Genomic DNA, 20,504 nt, shown 5'->3' with positions numbered 1-20,504 from the left:
ATAAGGGGAAATGATGAAAACTGAAGTAATGCTGTAATGGTCACTTTGGCTCCCTACGGGCCCGCAGCTCGCAACTGGCCGCGCCGCGCGCCACTCGCCGCGCCACCGCCCATCTTCTCCCTCTCGTCTCGCCGCGCCGCCGTCCAACATAGTGTTCTCATCTCGGCACGCAACCCAGGTTGTCTATCGCCACCAACCCTAGGTTTGGCAGCGGCAAAACACTCCAACTTGCGCCGCCGCCCGCGGCCTCCGATCCGCTTCGCCCGCGAGCACCTCTCTCCGTCGACCCCAGCAACGGCAGAGGTTCCGCGCCACTGACCCCATCCGTCTCCAGTCCGCCGCCGCGGAGCTCCTCCCGAGCTCGCCGCCCTGACGAGGCGGCCTGCTCCCCTTCCCTGCTGAGCTCAATCCGGCCGAGTTCGCTGACCCACTCGCATCCAGCCCACCCGCACCTCCCCCACCAACCCCCCCCCCCCCCCCCCCCCCCCCCCCCCGTCCTCAGACGAGGTCTCCGTCCAGCGCAGCGCTCTGCTCGTCTCGCCAACAACCCTTTGCCCCCTCCTCCACTCCAGTCCCGGCCAATTATACCCCATACGAAGGTAAAAACCTGAATGTATTGATTAATTTTATGTATGGGTTGAAGTCCTGTGTATTTATGGATTAAATTTCTCTCAGTCATATATACGTATGGAATTATTGGGAACACAAGACAGTGGCACATAAACTTTATTTTTTATAACACAGGGCAGTGACACATTTTTTTTTTACAACATATGGTGACCAGGTTATCTTGCATGCCATAACTATTTAGTTTTTTACGAGTGGCATTCTCATAGATGGAAAATGAGAAAACTAATGGCGAAGCAACCTGGTATAGTTGCTTATTATTCTTGACATAAGTCAACACAATTGTCTTTTCATGATCGCAATTGATTTTCCTGCCAGCTTATGCAAACAAAAAGTTCAAAACAAAGGTTCCAGATTCAATCTATTAAAAAGCAAACAAACGAGTCTATGGGACTCAAACAACAAACAACAACTTGCATTTTATACTGGTTGGGAAATAATAGTTTACATATGTTTCAGATAACAAACTGCCATTTATAAGCCTTCCAAATAAGCACTCACTCCAACTTATCTGGAGCTTACTTGGACAACTAACTTATGTTCAAGCGTAAGTCGTTCTAGAGCTTGCCCAAGCTCAAAATTTTCTCTCGTCCATCATTACTCTATCGCCTCCTCCACTCTACTGTAGCTCCCTTGATTTGTGTTGTGAGCAGCCAATTTCCACCCTAATTCACGGACATTGTTGGGTTTGTCATAAGTTTATTTGTTGGTGCTAATAGAATCAATTAATCCATCTACCATAGGATTATTTGGCAGCCAACAGTTTATGTTCTTAGTGGAAATACTTTGAACCATTCAGGGCTCCCCGCTTGCCTATGAGTGAGGCCCCATGGCGGGGCTGGAGGAGTTGAAGAAGAAGTTGCAACCCTTGATGTTCAATGACCCTGACAAAGATGGCTTTAGTACTAGGGTTCCTTTCCCGGAGGATACCTGCGATTCCTATGTGGTAAGTATGCATGTTTTTAGTTATAGTTTCCGAGTAAACTGTGTTGTACCACTAAATCAAAATGACCAGTATTGAGTATTGTGTAGCAACGAAAGTTATAAGTAATAAAGCTTCCATTTTCTAAAAAAGAAATATTCAAACTAACCAGTTGATCCTAATATTTATGGATTTTATCCATCATCAAGTGATAAGTAAATACTCCCTCCGATCCATAATAAGTGTCGGGGATTTAGTACAAAGTTGTGTTATTATGGATCAGAGGGAGTAGTTTTTCTCTGTAGCAATGAAAACGGATATTGGTCATAATCACATGATGACGAGAAATAATTATCTTGTAAATATTTTTCTTCAGGTTCTTAGCTTTTTTAGGCTTGTATATTGAGATTTCAGGATTTTAGAGATGGGCCTTGTAAGCCAGAAAGGAGGTAGTATAATATGAAAACAGAAAAGAGTTCCGAAGATGCATGGTTGGTACTTGGCTGGAACAAAATCATAATATGAAAGAAAAATCATAATATAACGTCTAAGAAGTTGTTTTATTCTAATTTGTGTGTACGATTCTTTCTACTTAATTGTTTTTTGTTATATTTATGAACTTGATGCATTTACATGTATAATGATGTTTGTTTTTTTGTTCTTTCTTTTGTGAAGGTCTCTGATGGTGGAACTATAAACTTACTGAGTAGATCATTCGGTGAGTATAACATCAACGAACATGGCTTCCATAAACGAAGTGCTGGAGCAGATGAGTCAGATTTTGGCGAGAAGGCATACCGATGTGCCTCTCAAGATATGCATATATTTGGTCCCATTGGTAATGGTGCAAGCAGTGTTGTGCAGAGAGCTATCTTTATACCGGTTCATCGAATTTTGGCCTTGAAGAAGATAAACATATTTGAGAAGGTTCATATCTTTATTCATTTGTAGATTTCAACCACATTATTGTGCACTAACTTCTTCTAGTTTCCATGGAAATCGAAAGTTGTTTTCTAATCTTGAATTATTCTATTTTAGGGTTGCATCCATATATAGAAGATTGTGAGAACTGGACTGTCTGAATGTTCATACCTATAGTTGAATGGAACTTGTGGTGCTATGGATACAAGATTTAACAGGACATTTTTTTGTTAGAACTTCTTGTGTCCATTTCTAGAATTGTCTTGAGCCCTACTAAAAAAGTCAGGACAACAAGTCTAAATTCAATCCTTTGTAAAACAATCACATATTCAGCTTTGAAAGTAAGTAGCTTTAATTGGGGCAACACAAACATTTTATTTGCATAATGGAATATTCTTTCCTTTCTATAGGTGTCATGTGAGCCATAATGGGCCCATGACATGCTTTGGAAGTGCAGTAGCAATCCACATGATTGTGGTGTTTGGGGGGAGGGTGATTTTGGGTTGCTAGAGATAAGCTGTCTAATTTTCTGTTTCCTGTCTACAATTTTTCCTATTTATATATTTCATAATTACCTATCCCATCTATTAGAGGATGGGATACCCTTGCGTATCTGATTCGTTAAGAAAATAAATAATAAAATAAGTTGATCCTCAAATCTTATCTATTTTCACCCCAAAGCAAGTTGCTGCCACATTGGCATTCTGTCGGTGGTATTTACCACGTAGTGTACAGGTGCCAGAGACAACATTATGGATTCATGGTTTCTGCTGATGGGTTAACTCTGTTCTCCGAGGCCAACCTTCATGATATGGCCATGGCTCTCTGCCACAAGATTCAACACCTGTTGAAGAAGATGGTAGGGAAAAGGACAACGCAAAGAAGTCCAACTGCATCGCTGCCTGTTAACACTGTTGCTGCTGCTATTGTTGGCACCGCTGCTGTTCTCATAGCCACTCTGCCAGCAACTGGCCCTCCACCGGTTGTACTGCCTTTGACTGCACCATTGGTGGTTTTGTCAGTAAAGCCAAGGCTGTGGTCTTCTCACATCCTCCTTCATTCTACTGACCATGTCCATGTCTTCCACAGTATGGAGCACAGTATGTGGCTCAGATGGAATCACGATATGCACTCTTTGGTAGCAAGATATCGTCCACTGCTTCCACCTAAGTCACTTCCTCAACATCTGATACGTGATTGAGCCGTGACAGCAGTCATCATGGTCTCCACTCATCTGATACGTTGCTGGCGCTGGTCGTCATTGGGGTGGGGACTTTGGTTGGCGTCCATAGCTTGAGGATGAGCTGCCTTTCAAGGAGGAGAGAAGTTGTCATGTCATGGTCCTGGATTGTAGACTGAAGTTGGTAATTGGGGCATGTAGGTGGGCATGCACCAGCACTCTGTGGGACTTGTCTGGCACTGTGGTATGGCTCCGGTAGGGAACAACAGCACATGGGCAGGGCTTTGGATAGGTAGAAGAGAAGCAATGGATCCCCAGACTATTGTTATTGCTTAGGGATAACAAGACATAACAGGAATGCTTACCATAGTCATGAGTGTAGCACTTGACTTGGTAAAACCTACTCTTATTTATCTGAACTCTATCCTAATCGGCTAGGGCATAGCCGACTCTTCTGGGTGTTGGCAAACAGACACCAAATTCTAATTCTTAGACACTTGAATTGTTTGCTGCCACATTGCTCCTGGAATAGCCTGACATGTCATGTGCTCCAGGGTGGGCCCATGACATGTAAAAGAAGGGTAGCAACATTACCCAGGATTGGTTTTTGGTTTGTAGGGTAGGGATAAATGGTCTAATTTTCTGTGTCTTCATAATTTCAAACTGCTCATTCTCTATTTCCTATTTACAATGATTCCTAATTATTTATTTCCATTTACTTGGGATGGCTTCCATCTACATAGAGTAGCTTGTATCATGATTTGATACAGCAAAGAACGAAAAAGAAAACAATCCCAAAACAGTTTCATCATCATCTCGTCTCCTCTCAACCTTGTGCTGCCGTCCTCTCAGTGGTGTTCACCGTGTAACATCCTACCAGTAATTCCAACAGGGTATATATTCACTTTATTTTATCCTTCTCAGTGTAGCTTAATGCCCTGCTACACAAATAAAATGTTAAGCAAGCTTGAGTGTAACAAGATGGAGCTGAATATATTGAACCAAAATTTGTTGCCTTGCATTGAAGGCAATGTAAAAGCAGGTTAGAAGAACAACTGTCCTATATCTTGCTTAATCTCATCAATTACACCTCATGGACCTTTATAGCAGTATAAGCAGGGTAGAAAAACTGTTGTCCTATTTTCTTTCTTAATCTCAACAATTACACCTCATGGACTTTTATGATACCCCCTTCAATCCAAATTAATTGTTGCAGTTTAGTTTTGTCTAGATACTTATGTACCTAAGCACTGAAATGTGTCTAGATACATGTGTATCTAGACAAAGCCGCGACAATTAATTTGGATAGGAGGGAGTATTTTTTTTTTCCAACAGTATGAATGCCATCAGGACTTGATAACTTAGTATACTAGGACACGACTCTTAAGCATGTTCTTATCGAACCTCACCTCTAGCTTTCCTAACTAAATTTAAGCAGAGATAGCTCCTCCCCGAATAGAACTATATAGTGGTGTTGTCCTATAACAAAAAGTTTTTTTTTTATTTGCACTGAGGTCTCTTTCTTGTAACCTTCAATTCCTATACTTGTACTGAGGAACATGGAAGCAAGCGGTCGCCCGCTTAACCCGCCAAACCCTGTAATTAGTTCACATGTGGCCACACAACTAATACTAGTGTGTTCTGCATCGCATGCTACGTGGTGCGCTGCTTTCATCCCTACTGAGGAACATGTTGCCCATTCACTCAATAAATTGTTAGTTTATTTTGGTGTACTTATTTAATTGATACAATTCATTCATTCTATTTCAGTTAGTAAACTGAGCTATCAAGTTTTATTCAATACTTTCCATGTACCGTGATCCATTTACAGGAGAAGAGACAACAAATTCTGAATGAGATGAGAACATTATGTGAAGCATGTTGCTACCCCGGTTTAGTAGAATTCCAGGGTGCATTTTACATGCCTGATTCTGGACAAATAAGCATCGCCCTTGAATACATGGATGGTGGCTCCTTAGCAGATGTTATAAAGGTCAAGAAATCTATACCGGAGCCAGTTCTCGCACATATGCTACAGAAAGTATTACTTGTATGATTCTTTCACATCATCTTGCTGTGTTTGTAGTTCTCGGACATGTACCGGACCAGATATAGTTTTGAAGTTCTAAATTATTCCTTTTCACAATTCTGAAGGGTCTGCGCTACTTGCATGAAGTAAGACATCTAGTGCATAGAGATATAAAGCCAGCAAATATGCTGGTTAATCTCAAGGGTGAGGCAAAGATTACAGACTTTGGTGTAAGTGCTGGTCTGGACAATACGATGGCTATGGTATGCTACTTGGTGATAATATCACAATGCTCTTTTGCTGCTTAAATATGAGCTAATGATTTTATATACCACAATAATGGCATTGAAATATTTGGATTGAATTGACAATATTTTTCCTGCTAAATAAATATTTCCAGTGTGCTACTTTTGTAGGCACTGTCACATATATGTCACCTGAGAGAATTCGCAATGAGAACTACTCTTACGCTGCTGATATTTGGAGTCTTGGACTAACAATATTGGAATGTGCTACTGGTAAATTTCCATACAATGTAAATGAAGGCCCAGCCAATCTCATGCTGCAGGTAAGGTGGCATTGATTTTTCTAGTTCTTGTTTATTTCATCAGACATCCTTTTTATGGACCTATGTAAAATGTGATTACTGCTTAAGCTGTTTGCCTGGTTGGTTGCAATTAGATTCCTTAATATGGCTAATGTCTCATTCTTGCAAGTCTGCTTGTTAGGTTATGTTAGTTCCCATGGTGTTCTTCCATTTACTTGAGCTAGTTTAACTCGTGGTGTTTTGCATTCCTGTTTGAATTTTCAATTTATAAATGCTGACAATGTGGTAGACATGCACCTTAGTACTATTGTTCGTATGAATGTTGTGACCGTTTCTTTTTATCTTTTTCATATGTTATATTCACTCTTCTATGCTTTCCACCCTAAATCATAAAATCTTATATTTCAGATACTTGATGACCCATCGCCAGCACCACCAGAAAATGCTTTTTCATCAGAGTTCTGTTCCTTCGTCAATGATTGCCTGCAGAAAGATGCTGATGCAAGGCCGACATGTGAGCAGGTAAAGAGATGGTGTATAGTATGTGATGACCTTCAAGTACTTTGAGTTTCTACAGATTAATAATTCGTGACATAGCATTTGTGAAAAATTGATACTGTCTTGTAGTCCCTTTGAGTGTATTACTCCCTCCGTCCCATATTAAGTGACTCAAATTTGCCCAAATATGGATGTATCTATACCCCAAAATTGTCTAGATACATGTAATAGAAAGTCACTTAATATGGGACGGAGGGAGTACTTATTTTATGGTTATAACTTATAAGCAGAATATACCAATATGATTGGTGTTAATTAGTGCTTGATCTAACAAGTAATAGCATCGTGTTAGTTATCCAAGTGAGAATGCACTTGTCATATCAATGTAATCAAGTGGCCAATGCATTCATGCCTTTAGTTCCTTCAATTGTTTAGTTTACTTATCGATATTTTCTTTGTTTTTTTTTAATATTTTGCAGCTTTTGTCACACCCATTCATCAAGAGGTATGAAAATGCTGGTGTGGACTTGGCAGCATACGTCAAAGGTGTTGTTAATCCAGAAGAAAGATTAAAGCAAATAGCAGAAGTGAGTCCCTTCGAGCATATTTCAGCTCATTGTTTTTTCTACTCTAGTTTAATCACCACCCGCCCCCACCAGCATGATCTGAAGAACTAGATCTTATATAGTTTGTGGCATTCTGTACTGTTGATTGCAGCAGGGGCAGGATCGGTCTTTCACAAAGTAATGGAATTATGGCCACTCCTTTGCCCTCATGTTCCCTGTTCTTCACTATTCGCACCGAGCACAAACAAGGAGTCAGACAGCGCTTGCAACAAATTTGACCCTAAAACAAAAATAGTGAATAAATTTGGAACCCATAATAAGGGACTTAGTACACAAATGTACATCGATCATGTCATGAAACCCATAAAGAATAAGAAAAATAGAGATAGGAAATGAATCGAGTCTTGTTCAGTAAAGAGCTGACTGCCTAAGGTCCTGTTTATTTGGGCTTGAGCTTCGTCCTGTGGTGCTTCTAGCCACACAGAAGCACAAGACCAAACAAACACATCAAATTTCTGTCTAAGGCTTTCCCAGAAGCACTTGCCCATTTTGTTTTAGAAGCAACCCCCGCAGCTTCAACAGAAATACTCTTTAGAGTTCACTGAAATTACCACCAATATGCCACTGCCTATATATCCTCACATCTCTGCACAAAATCTCCTCTCCCATCTCCCCAATCATTTCTTCTCCCCAGAATTCACCCGCACAAACAGAGCTTCCAGGCAAGTGGCACGCTAGGGTTTGCTGCGTGCCATTGCTGCCGGCTGGAGATCCCCGGTGTATCCTGTTGGTTCCCGGTGAATGATTCAAATCACACATTCACACTTGTATTCGTACTGAACGAACAGTCCTTTCTTCTCGACGGCGACGGCTATTGTGGAAGGCTGTATCCTTATCACTGGCAAACTGAATGTTTGATGATAGACCCAAATATCTAAGCTTTTAATGGGCAAAAAAATGTTTGGCACGGTCTGGTAATTTTTTTTTGGTAATTAACAGATATGTCATATTTTTTTTGGTAATTAACAGATAATTCATATGTCAACAGTCAACCCCTCATTTGATGCGTTCTATAGTATGTCATGAAAAGCTGATGACCCTGTCTGTAAAGATGGGCAGGTCTGCTACTATCTACTAAGCAGATTTTTTACCCTCAATCCCAGATGCTTGCTGTTCATTACTACCTCTTGTTTAATGGCTCTGATGGGCTTTGGCATCATATGAAGACATTCTACATGGAAGACTCAACTTTCAGGTACCTTATACAATGTTACACTTGTAAACATCATAAAACAGAGCTGTACCACTCCATAGCATATTGTTCCTGTTTAGGGTTTAACCTGTGTCTGATTACGGCTCCAATAGCAGGTTAGGTGTCATTAAAACTAATCTGGCATGTTGGTCATTAGTAAGGATTCCATCTGCCTGGAGTTTTTTTTAGTGTACAATACTCTTCTAGATATGGAAACTGAGGATACTTGGCTAGCTATGTTTTTTCATCCAGTTTTACTAATAGTACTAAAATGTTTTTGTGAAATGATGATGTGAAAGTTGCTGAAATTGTGGCGTGATTTTGTAACAATTTGAATTTGATATATCTCAGTGGCAGTTTACATGATGCATACCTACCTTTTAGAGTAAATAACATGAAACCCCAACACTTCACGATTTGGTATCAGATAACCACAACTTTAAAAAAGCAATCATATGATCAAAATTATTTTGCTAATTATGAATAGAGAACCCATATTGAGAGTTTTGAGGCTTTTGACAGCAAAACCGATCAGTTGGGCATACCGGTCAATCGCCACGTGGCAAGAAAAAACAGAGACAGTTGCTCTCCACCTCGAAAGGCTCAAACCATGCTGAACTGGCTTGAACCAATATCAAGGAACCACAACAATTGGGTTTTTAGGATTTTTAGCACAATTCTCTCTTTTCTGGTTGTTCGTGTGTTTTAATAGAGACAACATTCATAGTGTGTTATGAACGCATATGGGGATACATGGATGGTGACATATTTGCAAATGGAGAACATAACCGTTAGAAACACACAACACTATAATTATTTGCTCGGGTACTTGATGAACCATTTGAATATTAAATAAATATTTATAATGGAGCAAAATAAATCTGTTGAAAGATGAATAGAAATTATTTTCTACTAAAAATTGTGGTTGATCATTGTCGGTGCCTGAACTCCGACACCGGGGATGCTGTGCACCCCCTTTTTGTTCGGTGAGGGCGGGGGAGCTGCACCAGCGGTCAACGGCTAGCACTGGCTAGCAAACAAACACAAGAACACAGCAAGATTTACTCAGGTTCGGGCTGCCGAAGCATAAAACTCTACGTCCTGCTTGTCTGAATTGCTTCTTTTGGGGCGAGGCTACACGGTCCCGGGGCTCTCCTTCGCTCCTGGGGACTATCAGCTACACAATGTTCTCTCTTCTCTTCTAAACCCTAAAGTGTGCCAAATTCGAACCCTTTCTACCATGCCCTCGGTCCTCCTCTTATACTTCGAGGGGATACCACAAGGATGGGCTGCATGGGTAACATGCCACCCATGCACGTGTCGCCTGAGCTAGTGAGGTGGCGTGGTCGTCGGAGCTCGCTCTCCACGCGCCATCTCCTTTCCTGCCCGTGGGATGGGGCGTGCCGTCTGTCTGGATCATTAACTGGTCAGCCCTGACCGGTCAGCGCTGGTCTCGTCTTGTCGATGAACAGGGGGGGATTCCCTGCTGCGTCGTCTGGATCATTAACTGTCCTGTAAAGCTGCCGAGTGTGTGCAGGAGGAGCGTGCCACGTGTCCCTCTCGTCCTGCATACACAACCCCCGGGGCCAGCCCCCAGGGCGCTAACATTACTCTTGCCGGGGCCCAGGCGGGGTTTGGTTGTCGGGGAACATCCCCCCGGAGCAAAGCATCTTGGGAGCCTAGGGCCACCCCACCCGGGTTCCCAGGACGCCCTGCCCCAGGGGGTTCCTCCCCCGTGCTGCGGGTGGTGTGCGGCCCCTGTATGTTCTTGTCCTGGGCGGGTTTCCCAAAACCAGAGACTCCTTAGGACATCGGTGGGACACTCTAGCGACGGGTCGATCGCCGCGGTGTCCTAAGGAGTCTGGCGCCATGAAACCTTCTGGCGATTCCTGGACTATCCGGTGAAGGATGCCCTCCGGGGCGTGGGAGCGGTAAGTCTCTGTGGGCCAAGCCCTCAGAGAACTTGCCACCCCCACGCCGCCGAGGTGGCCCTTGCAGAAACCGATCCCTTCTGGCTAACGAGCAGCCGGGAGAGGGTTTATATAGATGCGACCTGTACACCGCAGCTTGGCCTTGAACCGTGTGCCATGACTGCGTGGCCCACCCTTATCTCTTCGCCCCAGGGCTTGGGCCGCCACCCACGTGCCCATGCCAAGTGGCACCCTGGGTGCCGGTGGCGTGACAAGCATATGTGATTTAACAGAGACAACAATCATGGTGTGTCACGAACACATGGGGATACGAGAATGGGGACGTATCTGCAAATGGAGAACAAATTAGGAACACACAACACTATACAAATATTTGCTCGGTTGCTCAATGAACCATTTGAATATTAAATTATATTTTCAATAGAGCAAAATAAATCTGTTCAAAAGATGAATATAAATAATTTTCTATGTAAAGTTATGGTTTTCTGAAATTTAAGTCCCAATTGTTGTGGTTCCTGATATTTACTTCAGGTTCAGCAACTGTCTTTGGGTTTTTCGCCACACAATGACTGACCGGTGGGCCCAACCTGTTAGTTTTATTCTCAAAGGCCACGATTTGGGTTCTCTGTTCGTAATTAGCCAAATAATTGTGGTTTTGTGTAGGAAGAAAAAATCAAAAGTTGTGGTTGTCTGATACCAAATCCCTAATTGTTGGGTTTCATGATATTTACTCTACCTTTTAATCTGGTTATTGTTATTCCTGCCCAACTTTATCCTGCTGGCAGTGTTGTTTTGCTTATTCCACCATGTGTTAACGCACTGGTCCCTGCCAGTTTACTAACTATCCTATTGGCACTGTTGTTTCTCTTATTTCACTTGATAGTACAGATAACTGTGTGGGAGAATCCCTCTGTCTCTGAACATATAATTGGCACCTTTCCTGTTTGACCAGTTTCTCAGGGAATTTGTATGTTGGCCAAAGTGACATATTTGATACTTTATCAAATATAAGAACGAAATTAAAAGGTGATCGGCCTCGGGAGAAAATTGTTCATGTCGTGGAAAAGCTACATTGCCGTGCAAATGAGGAAACAGGAATTGCTATTCGTGTGTCTGGATCATTCATTGTCAGCAACCAATTTCTAATATGCGGTGAAGGGTTGCAAGCTGAAGGGATGCCCAGCTTGGAGGAACTCTCGATTGACATTCCAAGCAAGCGGGTAGGTCAGTTCCGAGAGCAGTTTATCATGCATCCAGGGAGATCCATGGGGTGCTACTACATATCAAGGCAAGATCTCTACATTATCCAAGCATGAAAACTTTTATAATTTCTAAGGTCAGTCTGTTTTACAAAATCTTCTGTGCTTTTACCTCGAAGTTCTTCCATTATTTTCCCATTTGAAACATGCCTGGCTTTGAAACATATTGTTTTCACTCAACCACGTGTTCAGGTTGATGAATTGTTGATAACGGTGTTGATCATCTATGTGCTCCAGCGATTGCTCATATTGCTTGTGTTTCACTTCATTTATGCTGTCATGGTGGAAACCTTATTGGGCAACAAGGGGTTGATGATTCAAGTTGCCGCTGAAGGGTATAGGATGGTATGAACATCACAAGACATAACTTTCACACGCTTTAGAAAAATCATTCGGTCCTGTGACTTATATGTTTTTGCGATTATAACTGCAACGTAAATTTTTCGTATTATCGTCTGTATGGAGTCCTTTTTTGAACAATTGTATTAAGAAGAACAAGATTAGATTTATCTTTACTTATAAAGATCTGAGTTCATTCATCCGTTCACTCTACTGAATTCCCTATATTGCTATCAAATGATGTACCCATCTAATATGTTAGATATATTCCCTCCGTCTCATATTAAGTGACTTTCTATTACATATATCTAGACGTTTTTTAGGCATAGATACATCCATATTGAGGCAAATTTGAGTCATTTAATTTGGAACGGCATTATATTTTGACAATGATTGATTGGATCGATGTATATTTTGAGATAATTGTTATTGAGCACAAAATTTAGGAACACAAGGGCAAAAGCCCATTTAAGCAATGGGCAAAGGGATCCGATTCGAGTTGCTGCAAGCCGGCAGTAATGCTTCAGTGTCCTTACCTCGATTCTCAACCTGCGCCGCACCTGCATATATGTGTGTTTGGGGGAGGGGGGCACCAGTCACTCGTTTCCCACGTACCACCCGATCAGTTTACTTTGTGTTACGTTAGAAACAGTTAATTAACAGCAAAGGTACAGGTCGTGTCAGGCCAACATTTTTTATTTTTCTTCCCTCTCCTTGTGTCAATCACTTTTTAATCTTTCTTCTGTCTTTTGTCTTTTGTGTCAGTCACTTTTTATATTTTTCTCTCTTCTTTGTGTCAGTCACTCACACTTTTACGAAAAGGTCAAGCACTTTTTCTTTTTCTCACTTTTTTTTAATATTTTTGTTTCTTTTGCACATAAAATTTTAAAGAATCATTTATTTATTTTATATTAATTTGACTCGTTGGTACATATTACAGTACATCAGGTACAAACACTAGACAATGGTACATAAACAATTTTGTTTAGTAAAAAGACTACGAGATGCATGGTCGTGCATGGTAATAAAAATCAACCGTTGTTTATCTAAAATTCAAAAAATACGGTACATGTTAAATGTACACAAAGACACTTCAAAGTAAGTATATCATTATCCATGGTAACTGAAGTACCTTGACTTCGTCATTTTATTTGTTTGTACATATTACAATACGTCAGGTACATGTACACCAAACAATGGTAAATAAACTTTACAAGACAAGTACATTATTCATTTGTAGTACTTGAAACATTGCATGATGGGCACATCAACGTACATGACAAGTACATCAGGGTACATTCAAGATTGTGTACATCAACTCGTAAAGTACGTCATGTACTAGATTTTTTTTTACCAAAACCGAGTACGTCAATCTCATGTACCGTGAAAAAATCACAGTACGAAACAGATACCTCGTTAATGCGTACTACCACATCTATAAATAAATTATGGTACGTCATGTACCAAAAAAACATACTACAAGCATCGTTAAAACTTAGTACCTTGTCATGTACCAATGGTACACATTAAACTTATCACGTACATCAGCACATAGAACGTTACATTAATATGCATCAAACAAATCACAACATGCACCATTGGTACATGACAAGGTATGAAGTTTTCTTCGCTTTTCTTCTTGCCCGTACTCAAAGAGAAAACCAAGAAATTCAAAAGCAAAATAACAAGATCTAGCCTCTTTATGGTACAACAAATACGGAGTACATAGTTAGTACGAGATAGAACCTCACCATCGATGATGGATCTAGAAGAAAGAGAAGAACATAAAAAAAACTATTTGCGGATGAATCTACGAACCACGCATCTCTCATGGTACCACAGATAGGGGAGGAGTACTAGAGATAGAGGTGGAGCTTGGTCACGACTGTGGAGGTCGGCCGCGAGGAAGACCGTGGAGATTAGAGGAGAGAGAGAGAGAGGAGGAGAAAGTGGAGGAGGGAAAGCAGGGGCTGTACGTGGTGGGGGAGAGAGATGAGAGAGGAAAGGAGATAAAGATAAGGCTGCATGTGGGTGGCAGAGAGATTCATGTGGGTGGCAGGGAATTAAGAAAAGGAATAGACACGTGTTGACAAGAGACGATACAGGTAGATGCCTTTAGCGGCACCAAGAGGATTGGCGGAAAGTGGCCACGAGGGAGGATGTGATTGGGCGGACGAAGGAGCTGAGAGTGGAGGTCATTTTTTCAAAAGAGGTAATTTCACCGGTGTCACGACAACTTGATGGGTAGGAGCAATTTAGTCCAACAAGTTCCTAGGAAAAAGAGCAAAATATTTTTTTATGAGAGAAACGGACCTGGCCTGCTCTAGCTTTAGTGTTGTGGTGGTGTCACGGCAGATGCCATAGGATGGCTTGAGACGGGGTCGATGGACGAAGGAGGAACCGGAGGAGGGAAGGCGTGACGTAAACCATGCACAGAGTAAGAACACACGGCGTTTCCCTAGGTTCGGAGCCCTCTTGGCGAGGTAAGCTCTTACTCATGTTTTGTTGTATTATCCGAGATAACAAGGGCTACAATGGTGCTCCTTGAGCTGTATCCAGAGGAGGAAGAAGGAGAAGGAGAACTCCTAAGAATGTCTAAGTGAGGAACCCCTCTCACAGGAGGGGTGGAGCTTCTATTTATAGACCAAAGGTGTCACACTGACATGTGGACCAAAAGCAAACCCTAGCTACCATCGGGCCTGTCGGGTACGCCTCATGGTCCCCTCTGGATTGTCCGGGAGGGGACAATGCAGCTTTGTGCTTTTCGTACCGCCAGCCGGCGCGCACTGTAGCCATGCCCCGGCCTTCGTCATCCGTCCTTCTACGGCGCGTCACTATGCAGTCGCCCGGTGCTGCGACGTGAGCATCGAGCTTTACTTTGCGCCATGTGATCAGGATAGGACCGTTGGCGCATCCTGGCCTTAGCCGAGATGAGATTGTTCGTGCTCATCCTGCAATCACATAAGACAAGATAGATATGCCAGCACACTTTTGGTATGCCGGCTGGTTGTTAAGTCGGCTCAAAGATGCCGGCGTACTTGCTTACGCCGGCTTTGCTCTTGCTATCCCGGCTAATACGTGTCGTCCTGACCCTACCCGGGGTCATGCCCCCGACACTAGTCCCCGAAGCTGTGGCGGTCCGGCAGGAAGTGATGTCGGGCCACGACAATTTCCCAAAACTTAAACAACTCAGATCCTAGGAAGGCTAGACCAAGGAAAATGCCGAAACAATCCCGAGCTTTCTTAGCCGAGATCTGGCAACACCGACATTTTTAGTCGGCCTGGTATTTTCAGCTTTGAGCCGAGATTCCTCTTTTATCGCGGCCAGCAATAGAAAGCCTTTTTCTACTGACATCAATGCCACAGGTCGCTCTTATTCTGCGCCTCGTTTTAACAACGGGAAGATAAGACCAGAAGTACTGCCGGCGCGTATTTTGAGGCGAACGTGTCGTCCCATCGGACAGGAAAACCGGCAGGCCATTAAGAGGGGGGATTTCGGTTTCCACCCATTGCCTTATCTCCCCGGATCTGGCGGGATTTACCGCGCCACGTTGCGCAGTAACCACGCGCGTGCACCATATATGGGGTTAATCACCCCCACGATCACGCGCTGTTTACCGTTGGCCACGGGGATCGTGGGTGCGGAAGATCCACGCCCCATGATTGCGCTCCGGCTATAAATAAAGGGACAAGGTGAAAGTCTTTTACTCCCCCACCCCTCCCCAAAACCCTAGCTTTCTCACCGCTCATGCGTGCCCGCCATTGCTGCACGCTCGGAGCTCCTCTGCCGCCGCGTTTTCTTGCCTCCAGTAGCCAAGCTCGCCGCTGCATTCTTGCGCGCACCCCTCTGTGCTTTCGCCGCTCTTCCTTCGCTCGCCCGCGCCTCGCGCTGCCACATTCTTGCCGGAGCAAAACCAGATCTACTTCCGCGCCATGACCTCTTCTTCCTGCGAAGCCACCACCGTCGACTCCGCCGTGCAGCAGATGGAGGAGGATGCTGGTTCGGAGCGTGCCAGATAGGAGGGCTCCGACGTGTCTCCGGCGGACATCGATTGGCTCCGTCGCACCCGGCGGATCCCGGAGGAGGTGGAGTGCCGCATTCCCGGCGACGAGGTCGTGCCGACACCTGAGCCTGGTGAGTTCGTCGTCTTCGTTTCACATTTCGAACGCGGCTTTGGACTCCCGGTTCGTGATTTATCCGGCAATTGCTTGACCATTTCGGCCTCCAGCCTCACCACCTTCCGGCCAATGCCATTCTCACTCTCTCAGCCTTTGTCACCTGCTGTGAGAGTTATCTCGGCCTCTGGCCATCCGTTGACCTGTGGGCCAAATATTTTATGTTCCGGCCTCAGGTTCTTCCCGATAAAAACAATCCCGGCGCCGTTAAGCCCATGACCCAATGCGGCGCCGCCACCGTCATACCTCGCCGGGGTTCCGCCTTTCCCCGGATATAAGGTCTTGAGTCCTGCAAGAAGTGGCTCAAGACCTTCTTCTATGTCAAGAACGCCTCCGACACCGACAAAATCAACTTGCCGGGATTCATAGTCGGCCCGCTGGAGGAGAAGAAGAATTGGAGGTACGATCCCAAGGATTCTCTCCCGAAAATCAACGAGGTTCAAGCCGGCATCATTGCGCTTAAGGAGAACGGGATGACGACCGACGATCTGTTGGCCACGTTCGTGTTCCGGCGGGTCTGCCTGCTCCAGCGGCCGGTTTGACCTGAACCAGGTTTCAACCATCATGTTGGACAAATTTGAGGTCCGATGCCGAGTTAAGGCGATCGCCAAGACCAATCTGTCCGAGAACTGGGGTTGGGGCATGGTTCCGTATAGCCGGAAGAATCGTGCCCTTGGTAAGTTTTTGTTTACTTGTTTTTCTTCCGACATGATTATATGCCAGATTCTAACCGATAATGTCTTATCCTGGCGTAACCTTATAACTTTGTGCAGAAATTTACGCTCCAGCGCAATGAGGACGGGCACTCGCCGGACAAACGCTTCGGAAGCGATCGCTTGGGAGCTGACCCGGAAGATCCGGATTCAGAGGATCACATGCCGATTCCTCATGCCGGCCCCCGACGTGCCGTAGGTAATAACTCCCGACCTCCCCTTGTGGATATTAGAATACTTATCTTCAAAATACTCATGTCTGCATTGGTCCGGGAACAGCTGACTTGGACGATCCGAGCCTTGCTGTGGCCCCTGCTGCTGCTCCGGTGTCGGCCGGCGAGAAACGCATTGCCGACACTGATCTTTCCAGGACTATGAAGCGGAAGAAAACCGCCGGCCAGCAACCAAAGCCGAAACCCATGGTCGTCGGGTAAGCTTTACGCCATTTCGATTTCTAATGTCGGTATTTTTCTTAACCGATATGAAGGTAACAATATTCCATTCCATTCCAGGACTATGAATGCTCTGACTGCTACTCAGTCTCAGACCTGCATCGCGTCCGTGATCCCGGGAACCTCGTCTCCACGTGCAGAGCCCTCTACCCAGGCCATGGGAGAAACCGAGACCGCCGCAGATTCGACATCTCCCGTCCGGGATGTCGGCCCTGGCATCGACGCTTCGAGCGGGACATCAGCTACCGGGACATCGGCGGCCGGGGCTGCTCCTTCGCTGGCAGTACCTGATGCACAACCGCAACCGTTGGCCACGGATCCTCCTCGCCAGCCGGCGGCGCAGCCCCAACAACATCAAGCAACAGCAACGCCCCCGCAGTTGCAACCGACACAGTTAGCGGCTGCTCGAGCTAAAAAGACCAGGAGCTCAGCCATCCCGGCTGGACAACAGCCTCCGAGTCCTCCAGCTTGCCATCCATCCGGGGTACTCAAGGAGTTCCTCTTAGGACAACGAGCGGGCACATCTGGGGATCTCTTGGCCAGTATGTCATGGACTGGAACAGCACCGACAGCTACTAGGTCAACTCCGGCACCATCCAGACAGCGCAGCAGAACACTCTGGTGGGGCCATCACCTGTGGCGGCAACTCCAGAGTCGGTGGCGGCCCGGATGTTCCAAGCGAGGGTTGCGCTGTTCGAGTCCAGCCGAGCTGTCGAGGTACGAAAATCTCTTGAAGTTTTTTATTCTATCTATAGCATATATATTCCTAGTCCCCGAGATTTAGGGCGAGTAAGAAATAGTCGGCCTGAAGCATAGTTCAAAAAACTTCAAACGCTATTCCCCGAGATTCAGGCCGGGTTTAGAATAGTCGGCCTGATGCTTAAAAACTTCAAACACTATTTCCCAAGATTCATGCCGGGTTTAGAATAGTCGGCCTGAAGCTTAAAAACTTGAAACACTATTCCCCGAGATTCAGGCCGGGTTTAGAATAGTCGGCCTGAAGCTTAAAAACTTCAAACACTATTCCTCGAGATTCAGGTCGAGTTTAGAATAGTCGGCCTGAAGCTTAAGAATTTCAAACACTATTCCCCGAGATTCAGGCTGGGTTTAGAATAGTCGGCCTGAAGCTTATAGTTGCTGACTTGCCATTGCTACAAACTTAATTGTGGATCACCTTCTTGCAGAGCCGTATGAAGAAACGCAACGCGACCTTCAATCTGCTGCTCGCATCACACCGGAAGTTGGCAGAGAAGCACAAGGCTTTGGTGGCCGAATAGCAGAACAAGAGTGAGTACACTTCCACCAACATAAAAGCTATGTCAGGCTATCTATGTATTGTGAAAACTGACATGTGCCTTCATACACAGCCGGGGACGACGCACAAGTGTCGGAGTTGCTGACGCGCGTTGCGGAGGTGCAAGGTATGACTTTATTCCATATGTCGGATTGTGTCCATTTCTGTCTTAAACTCTTGTAACCCATGTCCTCCAAACAGGGGAGAAAACTCAGCTAATAGAGCAGCACCGAGATGAGGTGGCCCGGCTAAGGGCGCAACTTGAAGCGCGGGCTGAGGCGCATAAGGCCGAGGTAGTCCAACTTACCTCGGCGCTTTCTGCACAAGCCGACGAGAAGATCCGCCTGGAATGCGAAGTCCAAAAATACAAGGATTTTCTCGCCAAAGCCGAGACTCCAGCCACTGCTGCTGAAGAGGAGAAGACCGAGAGCACCCATATGCTAAGCGTGTGCACACGGATCTCGGCAAGATAGATGGACTGCTGGCCAGTAAGTTGCCCTAACCCGAATCTTTTCCTTTGATCATTTGGCCGACAATAACAGTGTGCCTGGACTTATTACTTCTTCTTTGTCCTTGTCAGAAATCTTCCCGGATTCTACCGAAGCTGCTCAGGCCGCCGTGATCAAAGCTCGCGGGAAGAGGGATTCGTCCAAGGCATTGCCCTCGGAGTACGACGTGGATGATTATCTCATCAGCATCTGGACTCGGGTCAAGCCTTTGAAGGCTTTCGGGGTTGACATGCTTAATGCCGGCATCCGCGCATTCCGAGCTCTTTGGCCTGGAGAGGAAGCGCCGAGTGGCATCCCGGAGTTAGCCAAGCGTCTCCTGGAGGTGGAGGACCGGCTAAGCGAGTGGCGGGAGTCGGCCGCTCGTGTCGGCACCGACGAGGTACTGTCGTTCGTACTTTCTTGGTACGATGGCATTAACCTCGATGTGGTGCAGTCCATGCGCGTCGGTTCTCCCTTCCGCTCGGACCCAGAGTTGATTGCAAAGCGTCAAGAACGGGCCTGCTCCTTCATCCAGTATGCCAACGAGCATACTTTTGTGGAGGGCCCGAGATCGGACGCAGACGAGGAGGCGGCCGAGGAAGAAGAAGAGGAGGTAGACGAAGAAATCGTGGCCGAGTCGCCTCCCGCCGCAACAAATGCTCCGAGTGCCGGCACCAATGATCCTGCTGCCTGAAGTCATGCCTAGTGATGTCGGCAAAAACTTTTTAAAACTGTTAGATCCCCGGGATGCCGGGTGCAGATGTAAATACTTTGAAGTACTTTTAGTTGTGATGCACAATATTTTGAATTGGCTTATGCCGCAAGTTATCGAGTTCCCAACCGAGTCCCTTAGTTTACTTTTTCTGTTGGTGAAATTATATGACCTTGGCTCTTTGTCTGCATTGTCGGCGTTCAACGTATGAATCACGAAGTAATAGAATAGACCTTTCAAAAGATCTTAAACTCAAAAAACTCGCCTGGAAATGTCCGGTATAGGAAAGGAATGCTGGGTTAGGTAAAATAACGCGCATCTCGGCTCGCTCATTTGTTTGTTTCCGCAATCGTTTTTCATGTGTTCAATAACTTCGTACCCGCGCTCTAGCTTGCCATGAAGCCGGGTTGCAGACAACAGCTAAGTCATAGAGGGAGTTTTTAGTACCAACACACTACTAGACCGACATAAGATTACACAATCAAGCAATGCCGACATACAAAGAGACAAATGTAACACAACACTCATATAGCATAGGAGTCTCCGAGTTCCTTTTAAGAACCCGGCGGATAATTCATTGTCTCAAAATATTCAAAAT

General features: G+C 45.0%; 1 protein-coding gene and 1 long non-coding RNA gene across 7 annotated transcripts; both read left to right on the top strand.

Annotated features, from left to right (window-relative positions):
• Nucleotides 1-12,273, top strand: MKK3-2 (mitogen-activated protein kinase kinase 6-like). Of its 6 annotated transcripts, none has more exons than XM_024457612.1 (11): nt 6-599; nt 1,371-1,573; nt 2,225-2,476; nt 5,482-5,700; nt 5,805-5,942; nt 6,080-6,247; nt 6,635-6,748; nt 7,204-7,311; nt 8,454-8,545; nt 11,426-11,809; nt 11,925-12,273. In XM_024457612.1, exons 2-10 carry the CDS (start codon nt 1,457-1,459, stop codon nt 11,787-11,789), a joined length of 1,572 nt encoding a protein of 523 aa, XP_024313380.1. In that variant the 5' UTR covers nt 6-599; nt 1,371-1,456; the 3' UTR covers nt 11,790-11,809; nt 11,925-12,273. The 6 variants fall into 6 exon arrangements, with proteins under 6 accessions (XP_024313808.1, XP_024313525.1, XP_024313665.1 ...); XM_010237895.3 differs by having other exon boundaries at nt 7-599; nt 1,427-1,573; XM_024457757.1 differs by lacking the exon at nt 11,925-12,273 and having other exon boundaries at nt 2-599; nt 1,427-1,573; nt 11,357-11,570.
• A 6,352-nt stretch (nt 12,274-18,625) lies between these two features.
• Nucleotides 18,626-20,001, top strand: LOC106865826. The gene is made up of 4 exons (XR_001405139.2): nt 18,626-18,699; nt 18,780-18,833; nt 18,908-19,194; nt 19,287-20,001. It is a non-coding gene; the product is annotated as an uncharacterized LOC106865826 (long non-coding RNA).
• Nucleotides 20,002-20,504: the final 503 nt, after the last annotated feature.

Source organism: Brachypodium distachyon, chromosome 1 (genome assembly GCF_000005505.3).
Source record: "Brachypodium distachyon strain Bd21 chromosome 1, Brachypodium_distachyon_v3.0, whole genome shotgun sequence".
Lineage (NCBI taxonomy): Eukaryota > Viridiplantae > Streptophyta > Magnoliopsida > Poales > Poaceae > Brachypodium > Brachypodium distachyon.
This window is presented reverse-complemented; position numbering and strand designations above follow the sequence as displayed.